The sequence below is a fragment of the Heterocephalus glaber genome, unplaced genomic scaffold (genome assembly GCF_053883595.1).
Source record: "Heterocephalus glaber isolate CG9 unplaced genomic scaffold, H.glaber_assembly_v1.0 deba00001781, whole genome shotgun sequence".
In the NCBI taxonomy this organism is placed as follows: Eukaryota; Metazoa; Chordata; class Mammalia; order Rodentia; family Bathyergidae; genus Heterocephalus; species Heterocephalus glaber.
The window spans coordinates 2,571,442-2,586,731 of record NW_028258467.1 but is presented as its reverse complement, the minus strand read 5'-3'; the positions used below and the strand labels follow the sequence as shown (position 1 = coordinate 2,586,731).

Sequence of the window (15,290 nt, the reverse complement as noted above, 5' to 3'; positions counted from 1 at the left end):
AAAGTACAGAGAAAAGTTCCTGGTTCTTTGAATACTTTTGAATAGTTTGGCATTCTCTGGGTGCAAGTGTGGTAGTTCAGAGTAGTTTGGCATTTTCTGGGTGCACATGTAGTAGTTCAGTGATTCTCTTGGGGAAGGAATCAGCCTGTGTTCTGCTGCACTGTTTACCTGCCAGTCATTCTGTAAGGAAGCATTTTCTGCACCCACACTCTTGGCCCCTTGCAGCTCGGTGTCCTGCTCCTGTGGAGGTTGGACCAGCGGGGTCGGGTGCAGGGAACACCCCTGCTGAAGCACGAATATGAAAAGCACCTCACTCATTGCATCTTCCGACTTCCCCCTCCTGGCAAGTAAGTGTGAGGCTCCCCAGGGCCAGGGCGGGTGTGTGGCTCCTTCCAGGAATCCTGACTGCTTTATCACCTTTACCTTGTCAGGGACCTGGTTCAATTGGCAAGGGCAGCAGTCAATGGCGATGAGAAGGCCCTGGACATGTTTAACTGGAAGAAAAGCAGCTTTGGAAGTTTCCTGAAGATGGGATCTCAAGAGGGGCTGTCATTCTTCATCAGTCTCATGGATGGTGAGGGACTTGCGTTGGGATTTTAAGAGTCACAGCATTTCAGAGATGTCTGGCAAAGATTTTAAACTGATGGGTAGTGCTTCTGTATAAAATAATAATAGGCGAGGCACACCTGTCTCATGTGCAGGGTTGTGCCAGCTGGCTTTCTGCAGGTATTTTCCAGTGCTCAGAGTGCTGTGTATGGCTGTGGCAGAGACCTGGTGAGCCAAATTTATGTTGAAGGATTTTCATACACAGGCACCCCCCCACCCATCCACCCAGCTACTGGGGATCAAATCTAGGCCCTTTGCCCTGAACTATATCCCTAAACCATTTTAATTTTTTAAATTTTACTTTACTTTTTTGAGATAAGGTCTCTCTAAGTTGCCCAGGTGAAACTGGAACTTGTAATCCTCCTACCTCAGCCTCCCAGAGTGTTGGGGTTACAGGCACACACACACTACACCCAACATGAATAAGCAATTCCACACTGACTGCACAGCACTTAAGACAGTGGAGATGGTTTGGGGAAGTTGGAGTTTTTTTGTTTTTTGTTTTTCTTGTGATGCTGGAGAATGAAACTAGGGAGGGCCTTGCACAGATTAGGCAAGTGCTCAAACATTGAGCTACATTCCCAGTTGGGGAAAGATTCTCTTGTGGTAACCCTACTATTCAGTCTGCATAATTATCAGCACTTAATGTATACTAAGTATACTAGGATCTGGGAAAAAAGCATGAGCAGGATAGGGGGTAGTTTTTACTTCCAGCCAGCCAGCAGCCAGTCCTCACAAGTAGTCAGCACTAACCACTATCTCTGTTGGGCTTTTTTTAGACAGAGTCTCACTCTGTAATTCAGACTGGCCTTGAATTCACTATGTAGCCCAGGATGGCCTCCTTCTGCCTCAGCCTCCCAAGTGCTGGGATCAAAGGCGTGTGCCACCATGCCTGGCTACCATCTGCTGATTTTACTTCAGCCTCCCATTGGGGTAAGGAGGGAGATAGCCATCTCAGCCAAGGCCAAAATACATGGACTATGATGCTAAAAGTGAAAGGGACTTTGAGAGTCACAGGAAGCAACCTCCAGCATGTCTTTCATTTGAAGAGGCCCATGAGATGAAAGTCACATGGGAGTGACTGGGTTTGAGGAGGAGGGAGGCTGTTGCAGTTGGTTTTACCAAGCAGCCTGACCTTGATGTGAAGAGAAGAGCAGATGACAGTTGGCAGGGCCAAAAGTGTGTGATTTTTTTAAGCAAAAACCTTTCGTTTTAAAAGGAAAGGATATAGAGCTGAGGGACAGGGAAAAATTGAGTAACTCCCACAGGGTCATCCAAGTGAGAATGGCAAGAAGGAGGCTTGAGAGGGCCAGGGCCCCTCAGGAAGGAGAGTCAGGATGTAGGTTAGAAAAGGCACGTCAGGGCCGGGGATTTGGCTCAGTGGCACTCATGCCTGCCTGACAACCACAAGGTCCTGAGTTCAGTCACTGGTACCAAAAAAAAAAAAAGGAAAAGGCATGTCAAGGGAAAGATGCCAGTGGGCGGAGGAAGGAATGATCAGAGCCATGGAGGAGCCCTGCCTATCACCCAGGAGCTGCCTCAACTTTCCTGAATAGAAAATGGGGATTTTACTAGTGTCTACCTTGTTGTTACCTGTAAATATCTTAACACTGAGTCTGCCACCTAATATGTATCTACTAAATACTATTTATTGTTACAATTAGCCCAGGTGACATTGAACTTTCCATTTTGATAAGAACTAAAATTAAAAAAAAAAAAAAAGAACTCCAATTTTTCCAGGCATGGTGGCACACACCTATAATCTCAGCACTTGGGAGGCCTAGGGAGGAGGATCTCCATGAGTTCAAGGCCATCCTGGGCTACATAGTGAGTTCAAGTTTAGCCAGAACTACATAGTGAGACCCTATCTCAAAAAAATTTTTTAAAAACCCAAAACCCCCTTAAATTTTCCATTGGGAACAAGATGAAAGAGTAGGATAGTGAAGAGACTCCTACAGAGAGCAGCAGTGAGCCAGAGAATCCTGAGAACTCAGGAGTCACCAACCAACCTCAGATACCCAAGAGGGAACAAAGGAAGCAGAGTGCTGGCCAGTGTTGGAGCAGCCACTCAGGCAGGGCTGGAGGAAGGGGCCTCCAGGCAGAAAAGACTGATGTACAGCCAACTGCAGCTATGCAGAATAAAAGAAGGAGGGCCAGAAGGCATCCAGTAAGATGGTAGATGTGACACAAGTGACTTGGGAGCAGAGGAACAGGGAGAAAGATCATCATTTAGGGCCTCTGTAGCAAAGGCACCAAAAGTTAGTGGGCAGAAATAAAAAAGACAAGGCTGAAGAATCTGGGGGGGTCAACAGTATAGATGCTAAAATTCTCCATGAGTGTGGTAGAGAAAGAATCACTGGGGCCGGGGATTTAGCTTAGTGGTTCCCTCGGCTGCCTCGCAAGCACAAGATTCCGAGTTCAATCCCTGGTTCCCCCCCAAAAAAAGAATCATTGGAGACAGCCAAAGTCAAGGCACCCCTAAGCCAGTGAAGTAGAGATTGTTTCAGAGATGGTAGCCTGTGAGATTATGGAAGTGCTTTATTCCTAAATTTTTATAATGAAGATTTTTTTTTTTTTTTTTTTTTTTTGGTACCGGAGATCGAACTCGGGACCTTGCGCTTGTGAGGCAGGCGCCGGAACCACTGAGCTAAATCCCCGGCCCCTATAATGAAGATTTTTTAAATATCCTAAAGTAGATAGAGATATCTGCTCATGAGTGACACAAAAACACAGATAAGCTAGGAGTCCCTGCACGCTGACCTGCCTCTGTCCCCAGGGTCAGTCCACTATGTGGATGAGAAAGGCAAGACCACCTGTGTGGCATCCACACACAGCTCCATCCAGACACTGTTCTACATTGAGAAGAGAGAGGCGCTGGTGGTGGTCACAGAGAACCTCCTGCTGTCCCTGTACATGGTGATGCCTGAGGGTAAAGCTGAGGAAGTGATGAAGGTGGGTACGAGAGCAGGGTTTGGGCAACCCAGTACACCGCCATTGTAAAGGGCTGGGGGCCAAGATTCTCTTGCCTGCTTTGAATGCCCTTTCTCTCTTAGTTATTAAGACTGAAACATCATTATGGTTCAAGAACTGCTCTTCAGTATCATTTCTGTAACTACAGGACAGTTAGTATAGGTGGGTGAAATGAAAGGTGGTTTCCCAGTATCTCTGAGCAAAGGTGAGGATGTCTCAGGAGCCTAGGCTTTCTCCAGGGCTGCACCCCCTCTTGATTGATTAGCTCAGATCGCATGGACTTGAGATGTGACAAAGAATATTTTGAGATAGGGTCTAGCTAAGTTTCCCAAGCCAGCCTCGAACTTCCATCCTCCTGCCTTAGCCTCATAAGTAGCAGGATTTACAGCTGTATGCTATCATGCCCAGCTAGCCCACCCACCCTTAGGACCTCATTCAACCTTGTTACCTCCTAAAGGCCCTACTCGGGGAACATGGGAAGGGGCTACAGTTCAGTCCATAAGCACCTGGCTTCAGGTACCCTGATGCTTGGTATGCCCTGGAAATGTTTTCACTCTGCAGAGTGGGGATGATAAGACCTGTGTAGTACAGTCATTACTGAACAGGGAACACCCAGCTCAACTTAGTAATCACTCTAGAGATTCCTACCCTGTACTATACGCTACATGCCCATCATTTTGTATGCAAGTCATTGTTTCCTGTGCTCTGTACATCTTGAAAAAAACAAGGATACCTTTCATTTTCCGCTCTCACCTGATTTCCTCCATTGAGTAAGTCTCTGTAAAGTTACTGAAAGACAGATCCAAGCCTCACAAACTCTGGGACAGGAGTCTTACCAGGTGCCATGTGCTTCTTTCAGATTGTTTTTTCCTATACAGGTAAAGCTGAGTGGAAAAACAGGTCTCCGGGCAGACATCACTTTGATTGAAGGCAGCCTTCTTGTGATGGCCATAGGGGAAGCCATCCTCAGGTGAGAACTTGTCTTTCCAACATGCATGCCTGGAACATTCTGGCAGGATTTGCCCCTACACCCCCCCACTCCCAGTACAGGCATTGAACCCAGAGTTTAGCACTGAGCCACATCTACAGCCCTTTTTAAAGTTTGAGACAGCCTTGCTAAGTTGTCCAAGCTAGGTTCAAACTTGCAATGCTCCTGCCTCAGCCTCCCAGAACGTTGGGATTGTAGGTGTGCACTACCATGCTTGGCTAGGAACAGGTTCTTTTAAGGGGACTTATTGGAGTATAACGTGTGTACCAAAAAGTACACATATGATGAGTCTTCACAAATTGGACATACCTATATAGCCAAATGGAAGAACAAACCCTTAGAGACGGCATGATCTCCAGGGTTCTCTCTTCAGTTCCTCACCTAGCAGGTAGCAGGACCTGATGTCTGCCCTAGAATCGTTTTTCCCTTGGCTTTTTGGGGGGAGGGAGGAATTATTTTGTTTTGAAACAGTTTCTCTATTGCCCAGGCTGGTCCCCAACTCCTGGAGGATGAGATGGGGTCTCACATTATCCTCTTGCCTCAGCCTCCCAAGTTTTGAGACTACAGACGTGTATCACTATTCCAGGCCATATATAAGCCATCTTTTAACAGTTGGTCTCTTTGATCATAAACAGGGCATGAAATAATCCTGTAACATCAGCTTTCTTTTTTTTTTTTTTTTTTTTTATTAACATCAGCTTTCTTTTTCATACCATCTGGGAAGTCTGAAGATCATGTCTCTTTTATGATATTAAGTTTGCTGCACAGATTCACCACAGCCCTCAGAGCAGAGGGAGAAGCTACTAACAGCCCCTTGGTGAGGCTTTTTTCTTTCCATTGTAGATTCTGGGACTTGGAACGGGGAGATAATTACATACTGAATCTAGAAGAGAAGTTTGGCTTTGAAAAAGAAGAAAATATAAACTGCATTTGCTACTGTAAAGCCAAAGGTAACACTTCTTGGCCTGGCATGAAAGAAATGGAACCAACTTTAAGCATTGTGCTCAGGCTGCAAATAATTACATCAAAATTTAGGGATTATTTAAAGAATGGCACATCAGTTATAACTAACATCACTCACTTGAATGCAGTCACAGATGAACAATTAACTATAAAGCTTTGTTATTCATAGTGGGCAAAGGATTTAATCAAAAAGTGACAAACTGGGCCAGGGATTTAGCTCAGTGGTTTTGCCACCTGCTGCGCAAGCGCAAGGACCCGAGTTCGATCCCTGGTACCAAAAAAAAAGTGACAAACTAAATATATTCACATTACTGTCTGTTTCCTCCTAAAATCCCATGAGACAGTGTGGGACATGTGTGCCCACATGAAAGTATATTAATATGTGTGCATTCACACAGAAAGGACAGGAGAGGAGTCATGGTGACATTCTGGCAGTATTTGCTGAGTGCTCAGCACTGGAGCCAACTAAGCTCTTGGAATGCAGAGAAGAGCACCCACTGCTGCTGCCTATATGGGCACAGTATTGTTTGGGATAGGTAGTACTTGTGAAGGGAAGTGGGGCCTTCTGAGAGTGGGATTCCTGGACCAGGGGAGGCTGACACATCAGAGAAAGTGGTCACAGAGGCGCTTGCTGCTGCTATGGTCCCTTCTTCATCTCAGTTGACATGCACTTTGTTTCTGATTCAGGTCTTCTAGCAGCTGGTACTGATAAAGGGCGAATAGCCATGTGGAAAAGAGTGGCAGGCTCCCCAAGCAGCCGAGAGGTGGAAGGCAAGGACAAATGGGCCCCTCAGACCCCCACTGAGCTCGAAGGAAACATCACTCAAATAAAGGTGCTGCTCTGCTGGGGTTAGCCAGTGCTTCACTTTCTCTGCAAGTAGTACAAGAAGTGACTGATTCTGAACCTGTTTTTATCAGTTATTAGACTAAGACTGATAACAATAACGAGAAAATATTAAAGATCTTTGGATTTCAGAATTGCAGATAAGAGATTATGGATCTGTATTTGTATTAACCCTTTCATCTGCATTTTTCTGTATCTCTACCTATATCTATGTACATGTATGTATATAATTTTAAAAACAGCTTATTGAGATACATTTATATAACAACTTGTAATATAGTCTCAGAGTTCTGCAGCCATCAACATAATATTTTTCACAATAAATCTTAGAACATTTTAATCAGTCCAAAAAGAAATCCGTGCCTATTCCCTAAATCCTTTTCTCAGGTTTCTAGGCAACCAGTAGTCTACTTTCTTTGTCTGTGAATTTGATTCATAGATGAGGTCTCTTGTGACTGGCTTCTCTCTGAGCGTCCTGTTTTCCAGGTTCATCTTCGCTATGGCAGATGTCAGTACTTCCTTTTTATGGCTGAGTAGTATTCCATTGTGTGGCTGGACCACAGTTTGCTTGTTTCTTTTGCTTAAATTCTTTTATTGGTACATTTTAGGTATACAATACATTTACATTTATCATTGGGTACTTGTCCCTGTACATGATGTATCTTGGTTTTTATTTTTTCCCCATTCCCTGTCCTCCCTTCACCCCCTCCACCTTTCCCTATTTACAAAGACTTTGTTTCCATTTTTTCCTTTTCTCATAATTTTTCCTTTCCCATCTTTCCTTTCCCCTTCCCCTCCCACTTCCCCTACCCCTTTGGACCTTTTCTTCCTATTACAAATTATCAATTATTCATTTTAATCATTTTAATCCTTATTTACACTTTCAATTTCTCACACCAGAGAAACTATTCGGTATTTACACATGTGTGTCTTATTTATTTCACTTAAGAGTGTGGCCTCAATATGCATCCATTTAGCTATAAATGTCTCTAGTTTCTCGTTCTTTATGGCTGAGTAGTACTCCATTATATTAAAAAACCACATCTTCTTTATCCAGTTTCCAGTTGATGGGCACTTGGGCTGTTTCCAAGCTTTAGCTATTACAAACTGTGCCACTATAAATAAACATGGGTGCACATATATCGCTGTGGTATGATTCTTTTATACCCAGCAGGGGAATAGCTGGGTCAGATGGGACCTCTAGTCCTAGTTCTTTGAGGTGTCTCCATACTGATTTCCACAGAGGTTGCACCAGTCTGCACTCCCACCAACAATGGAGAAGGGTTCCTTTCTCCCACAACCCCGCCAGCATTTGTTATTTGTTGATTTCTTGATACCAGCCATTCTTTCTGGGGTGAGGTGAAATCTCAGTGTTGTTTTCATCTGCATCTCTCAAATGACCAGTGATGTTGAACATTTTTTCATGTGTTTATTTACCATGTCTACTTCTTTGTGTGAGAAATGTCTGTTCATTTAAGATGCCCATTTTTGAATTGGGTCTTTGAATTTGAGGGGTCTGATTTTTTTAAGTTCTTTATAGATTCTAGATAGTAGTCCTTTGTCTGAGGTACAGCTGCTAAAAATTTTTTCCCAGATTGGAAGTTGTCTCTTAGCTCTGTTGGTGGTTTCTCTTGCAGTGCAGAAGCCTTTTAATAAGACAAGATCCCAGTTATTGATTCTTTGTGCTAGCTCCCGTGCTACTGAGGATTTTGTCATAAAATCTTTTCCTATGCCAGTGTCTTCAAGAATTCTACCTAACTTATCTTTCAGCAAGTTTAGTGTTTCTGTCTTAATATTTAGATCTTTAATACACTTTGATCTTAGTTTAGTGGATGGTGATAGGTATGGGTCCAGTTTTAATCTTTGGCAGGTTGAAATTCAGTTTTTCCAACACCATTTATTAAATAGGCTATCTTTCCTCCAATGAGGGTGGTTGGCTCCTTTGTCAAAGATGAGGTGGCTGAGTATGTCTGAAGTTGTTTCTGCATCTTCTAATCTATTCCACTGATCCTTGGGTCTGTTTCTTTGCCAGTAACATGCTGTTTTTATCACAGTAGCTTTGTAGTATAGTTTCAAGTTGGGGATTGTGATACCCCCAGCCATGTCTCTGTAGCCTAGAATTGCTTTTGCTATTCTAGGTCTCTTCTGGTTCCAAACGAATTTTTGGATTGTTTTCTCTAGTTCTGTGAAGTATATTGTTAGAATTCCAATCAGCATTACATTAAACCTATATATTAGTTTTGGAAGTATGGCCATTTTCACTATATTTTTTCTTCCTACCCAGGAACAAGGGATGTGTTTCCATTTTCTTATATCCACCTCGATCTCCTTTATCAGAGTGCTGTAGTTTTCAGTGTAGAGGTCTTTTGCTTCCTTTGTTAGATTGATTCCTAGATATTTCATTTTTTTGGATGCTATTGTAAAAGGAATTGTCCCTAATTTCTCTCTCTCAGTGAGTCTCCTATTTGTGTATAAGAAAGCTATTGTTTTTTGAGTGTTGACCTTATATCCAGCTACTCTACTGAATCTGTCAATTAAGTCTAGAAGTCTTTTGGTGGAGTTTTGGGTCTTCTTTGTAAAGTATCATATCATCAGCAAATAATGACAGTTTAACTTCTTCCTTTCCTATCTTTATTCCTTGTATTTCTTTCTTTTTTCTAATTGCTGTGGCTAATGTTTCCAAAACTATATTGAACAGGAGTGGTGATAGTGCACGTCCTTGTCTTGTTCCTGATTTTAGTGTGAAAGTTTTCAGCTTTTGACCTTTTAATATAATGATGGCTGTTGGTTTTTCATAGATAGTCTTAATTGGGTTGCGATAAAGACCTTCTATTCCAATTTTCTGCAGGGTTTTTATCATGAATAGGTGTTGGATTTTGTCAAATGCTTTTTCTGCATCTATTGAGATGATCATATGGTTTTTGTCCTTGACTCTGTTAATATAGTGTATTACATTTGTTGATTTACATATGTTGAACCATCCTTGCATCCCTGGGATAAGTCCTACTTGTTCAGGGTGTATGATCTTCTTGATGACCCTCTGTATTCTGTTTGCCAGTATCTTGTTGAGGATTTTTGCATCTATGTCCATTAGGAAGATTGGCCTGTAGTTCTCTTTTTGGGTTGGGTTTTTCCCTGGTTTTGGAATCAAAGTAACACTTGCTTCCAGGCATGAATTTGGTAGTATCGCTTCCCTTTTAATTTCATTGATGAGTTTAAAGAGTAATGACGATAGTTCTTCTTTAAATGTCTTGTAGAATTCAGCAGTGAAGCCATCAGGACCTGGGCTTTTCTTTGTTGGTAAATTTTTAATTGTGTTTTCAGTTTCACTGATTGTAATTGGGGGGTTTAGAATTTCTTCTTCATTTAACTTTGGGAATTTGTATGTATCTAGGAATCTGTCCATTTCTTCTGTGTTTTCCATTTTATTAGAGTACAGGTTCTCAAAGTAGGTATTGAAGATCCTCTGGATTTCTTCTGGATCTCTTCTGGATCTGTTGTGACTTCACCTTTTTTATTCTGAATTGCATGGATTTGAGACTTTCCTTTTTTTGATAAGGTTGGCTAAAGGTTTATTGATTTTATTTATTCTTTTGAAAAACCAACTCTTTGATTCATTGATTTTTTTATATCGTTCTCTTAGTCTCCATTGCATTGATTTCTGCTCTGATCTTTATATTTCCTCTCTTGTATGAGCTTTGGGTTTGTCACGCTCTTTTTCTGGGAGCTTGAGTTTCAGCATTAGGTTGTTTATTTGAGCACTCTCTTGTTTTCCTAATATGGGCGTTCACTGCTATGAATTTCCCTTGTAGAACTGCTTTCATCGTGTCCCATAGATTCCTGTATGTTGTACTGGTATTATCATTTACTTGTAGAAACTGTCTAATTTCTTCTTTAATTTCCTCTGTGACCCATTGGTTGTTCAAGAGGGTGTTATTCAATTTCCATTTGTTTGTGGGGGTTTTGCGATTTCTTATGCTGTTGATCTTCAATTTTCTTGCCCTATGGTCTTATAATATACAGAGGGTAACTTCAATTCTTTTACATTTACTTGAACATGTCCTATGAGCTAGCATGTGGTCTATTTTGAAGACTGACCTGTGTGCAGCCGAAAAGAATGTGTATTCTGATTTTGGGGGGTGGACCATTCTGTAAACATCTATTAAGTCCATAGACCAGTTTGTTTATTCATCCATCAGCTGATGGTCATTTAGATTGTTTCCACTGTGGAGCAATGCTAAATAATGCTTCTGTGAACATTTGCATACAAGTTTTATGGGAGGTTTTTTCTCAGTATTTGGGATAGAACCCAGAGCCTTTGCATTTTGCTACGTCCTCGGCCTTTTTTATTTTTGAGATGGGGTCTCACCAAGTCACTCAGGCTGGGCTTGAACTTGCAATCCTTCTTCCTCAGCCTCTAGAGTGCTGGGTTTATAAGCATTTGCCACTACACCCAGCTGCAAGTATTGGTGTGAACATATGTTTCCTTTCTCATGGGCATTGTTTCTTTTTTGTCATCTCCGTCTATTGGTGTTCTCTATCTGATCAAACATAGTCATCATACCTTCCTGTAGTAGTTAGTTGTCCCTTATAAGAGTAAACATATATGTAACAGCTACTTTGCTAAGTCCAGCATCTGGGCTGTCACAGTTTCTGATGTCTGCTTTTTTGTTTTTTTTAACTGTGCATGGGTCATTCTCCTCTTTTGCATGGCTCTTAATATTTTGTTGAAAACTGAACATTTTAGCCGGGCATGGTGCACACCTGTAATCCAGCACTCAGGAGGCTGAGACAGAAGGATCACTACAAGTTCGAGGCCAGCCTTAACTACATAGTGATTTCAAGGCCAGCCTGAAGTACATAGTGAGACACCCCCCCCCAAAAAAAAGAAAACTGAACATTATAGATTGATTTGAAAGTTTAATTGAAGTTTAGTCACATCAACAAAGTATGGCATGATAATTTGTATAAAGTGCCTGTCAACTCAGAGAAAATAAATACTCCTATATCATATTCAGAAAAGCCAATTTCTAGAAGACACTTCACCAGTTAAAAGATACTAGCTAGAATAGCCATACAGGTGTCTACCTACTGATTGACAATGCAGTATATTTTTAAGTTTTTCCACAAAGTACATATCATTTTTATTTTAAAATATTTTTAGTATCAAAAATGATATTTGGAATATAGTTTATGGATCCTTATGTGGAATGTTTATATGTTTGCCCTGATGGTATCTCTGCTTCTGTTTCTCTCATCTCGGGAATGCAGTGGGGCTCCAGGAAGAACCTTCTGGCAGTGAATAACATCAGCTCCATAGTGATCCTCAGAGAGCAGGCCGTGTCATTGCACTTCCACCAGCAGGTGGCCTCGGTGCAGGTCTCCCCAAGCTTACTTAATGTATCCTTCCTGTCTAAGGGGGGAGTGTACAGCCTGCACACAGACATGCACATCAGCGGAGTGTTCGCCACCAAGGTGACTGCAAAGGATGACTCGTGGGTCAGACAAGCATCAGCATAGATGAAAGAGCTGCTCAGTTGTTGGGATAATTCAGAATAGCATGGGGCCTGGATGACAGGTTGGACAACTTTCATTTCCCTCCTGAATTATTTCCTGAATATTCATTTATATCATATTCATAAAGAAAATAATAATAGGGCTGGGGATTCAGCTCAGTGGTTTTGCCACCTGCTGCGCAAGCGCAAGGTCCTGAGTTTGATCCCCAGTACCAAAAATAATAATAATAATAATAAACCACCCAGGGACATTTTACAAAACATGAAAACCAGCCCTCATCTGCTTGTGTGGACCTAGTGTCAGGCTGACCATGTGGCGGCATTCAGGGTAGTTAGAGAAGGGGTTGGGCTTTGGAAGTGTATAGTGGATCTACAGTGTGCGCCTTGCTTTGCCTGACCTTTGCTTTGGATGTCTATGTTCTTTTTAGGATGCTGTCGCTGTCTGGAATGGAACACATGTAGCAATCTTTGAGCCTTCTGGAGCCACATTACGGAATGCAGGTGGGAGTCTCTTCACACACAGAGGGGACTCCAGGCCACCTCCATTGTCTCCCCACTTACTGAGGGGGATGTTGTCTAGGCCTGCTACAGGGGCTGGCAGGACCTTAGTGTCGGTTCTCGAGCCTCCACCTGTACCTCTGGCCTGTGCACCCACCCAGAGCCTTCTGGGTTACATCCTGGTGAAGCCCATCATAGTAGTGGAAGTGCAGTAAGGCCCTAGCCAGCAAGCCCTCCTGGGTCCCCAGACCCCTAAATGGCTTGGAAGTAAGGCTGTGTGAGCCCAAGCAACCACAGTGCTTTTTCTTTTTTCTTCTCTCTCTCTTTTTTTTTTGTTTTAGCAAGACATTTATTGATACATTTTAGATATATATAATGATAACATTCATCATAGGGAATTTGTACCAGTACATGATACATCTTGCTTCTTTTCTTTCCCCCACCCCTATTATGTCCAAAAGCTTTGTTTCCATTTTTTCCTTCAATTTCTTTTTTCCTCATCCCTTCTTTTCCTTCCCCCTCTCCCCCCTTGTTCCCCTTCTCATTTGAATATTTTCTTCCCATTTCCCAATATCTATTGTACATTTTAGTCCTTATTTCCACTTTCAGGTTCTCACACCAGAGAAACAATATAGTATCGAAACATGTGTGTCCGATTTATTTCACTTAAGAGTATGGTCTGAAGGTTCATCCATGTAGCTATAAATATCTCAGGCTCAGGCTGGGGATTTAGCTCAGTGGTTCCATCACCTGCTTCGAAAGCGCAAGGTCCCAAGTTTGATCCCTGGTACCAAAAAAAAAAAAAAAATTTATCTCAAGCTCATCCTTCTTTATGACAGAATAGTTCTCCATTGCTCAGTGCTGCTGGGAACACCAGCTCCCAGGTGGGACAAAAGAGAAGACCACAAATGACTGGGCGAGCAGGAAGCCCAACAGAGTCCCTGCCAGGCCCAGGGCTTGTGGGATGGTGTCATGGTTCCCAGTGCTCAGAGCCTCCCTCTTTTTTTTCTAATGCTGGGGATTGAACCCAAGGTCTTGTACATGCTAGTCAAGTGTTCTACCACTGAACACTTTCCAGCCCTTTATATTTTTTGAGACAGAGTCTCATGAAGTTACCCAGACTTGCCTTAAACTTGTAATCCTCCTGCTTCAGCCTCCCCAGTAGCTGGGATTACAGGCATATGCCACTGAACCAGCTTTCTATTTTGTTGTTTTTGGTTGGTTGGGTTTTTTAGGGGTTTTGTTTTGTTTTTGTTTTTGTTTTTTGATTTTTTACATAGGAACCTTATTCTGCTCATCTGCAACATCCAAGTAACACACCCCACATGGAGACCTTCTGAGGGCATAGATGATTAGGTACTCCACTTGAGACATATCTTCAACTCTAGAAGTCTTCAGCAAGCAATCACTGCTGCTTTTGATGCTCATCTTCCATTTCAGGGACCTTCCTGTGTGAGTCCCCAGTGTTAGCAATGCATGAGGAAAATGTGTATACAGTGGAGCCAAACCGAGTTCAAGTTCGGACCTGGCAGGTAAGTGGCTGCTATGCAGTTAATAGACTGTGATGAAAAGGAAAATTATATGCAGGGTGTGATGGTGCACACCTGTAGCCCCACCTCCTCAGGAACCTAAGGCAGAAGGACCAGCCTTGGCAACTTAGGATGATCTTATCTCAAAAAGTAAAAAAGCCTGGGCCAGGGATTTAGCTCAGTGGCACTATGTCTGCCTGGCAAGCACAAGGTCCTGAGTTCCATCCCTGTTCGGAGGTGGGGAGGTGGTAAAAAAAACCTGAGGACATAGCTCAATGGAAGAGTGCCTCTGGGTTCAATCTCTAGTACTAGAAGGAAAAAAAATGAAAGGGAAAAAGGAGCCCGGTGCAGTGGTGCACATCTGTAATCCCAGCACTTGGGAGGCTGAGGCAGAAGGATCACTGAGTTTGAAGCCAGCCAGAACTATACAGTGAAACCTTGTCTCAAAGAAAAATAAAAGGAAGGCAGGGAGGGAAAGAAAGTTTAAAATGGTATTTCTAAATCAAGGCAAATCCTTTTGATGGCCTTGCTTAGCTAGATCACATTCCCCACAGCAAATGGCTGATTATAAAAATTGGTGCTGATAGCTGCTTCATCAATGGCTATTGTGACTCTAAAAAGGGCCTTTTATGGGGAACAGGACCTCTGTGCTGGACCTTGAATATACAAAGCTATGAAATGAGAGGAAGCACTTGCTGGGAAGGTGAACATGACTTCTTAAAATGTAAATGATGAGAAATTACTTCCCAGCTCAAAATCTGGTAGTCTTCATTTTCACTTAAAGTTTGGTTCCCTCAGCCTGCAGTACTGCTGCCCCCTGGCCTCTGCTCACCTGCTACCTTCTGAGCATGCTGCTCTCACATGGCTCACTACGCCCTGCCACATTGACCGCAGGGATTTTAGGTATGAAGACCCTTCCCTTGCTGAGTACATATTGCCTCCTCCTTGTGAAATGTCAACTGGGGTTCTGCAGACTATTGGCTTCTTCCTATCTTTGCCTCAATTTAAATATTACTACAGACAAGACTTTTATTTCTTTTTAAAATTTTTATTGGCACATGTTTGCAGTACAAAATGATTACATTCATTGTGGGGAGTTGGTACATGTACATAACACATCTTAATTTTTTTACTTCTCCTTCTGCTAAGACTTATTTCTTAAATATTTTATTAAAGTTTTAAGATATACATAGAAAATGTAAATGTGTCTCATATTAGTGTGCAACTCTGAATTTTCGTAAGTAGAACATACTCAACATGTAACCAACTAGCACTCTGGCATTCCCTTCTTCTCCCAGCGTCCCCACCTAGGGTAATTACACACGTGACACTGACAGCATAAGAAGTTATCGGGGCACTTTTAACACCACATCTGC

The 15,290-nt window shown here is 42.5% G+C and overlaps 1 protein-coding gene across 2 annotated transcripts in view; it reads left to right on the top strand.

The window, feature by feature from the left end:
- Ift140 (intraflagellar transport 140) overlaps nt 1–15,290 on the top strand; it is a 95,802-nt gene that overhangs the window by 16,103 nt on the left and 64,409 nt on the right. For both annotated transcript variants that reach the window (XM_004873746.4, XM_004873744.4), the window contains 9 exons: nt 226–347; nt 432–574; nt 3,383–3,558; nt 4,455–4,546; nt 5,408–5,514; nt 6,215–6,360; nt 11,643–11,846; nt 12,316–12,388; nt 13,826–13,917. In XM_004873746.4, the coding sequence (XP_004873803.1) occupies nt 226–347; nt 432–574; nt 3,383–3,558; nt 4,455–4,546; nt 5,408–5,514; nt 6,215–6,360; nt 11,643–11,846; nt 12,316–12,388; nt 13,826–13,917 (1,155 nt within the window). The remainder of the gene's footprint in view (nt 1–225; nt 348–431; nt 575–3,382; nt 3,559–4,454; nt 4,547–5,407; nt 5,515–6,214; nt 6,361–11,642; nt 11,847–12,315; nt 12,389–13,825; nt 13,918–15,290) is intronic.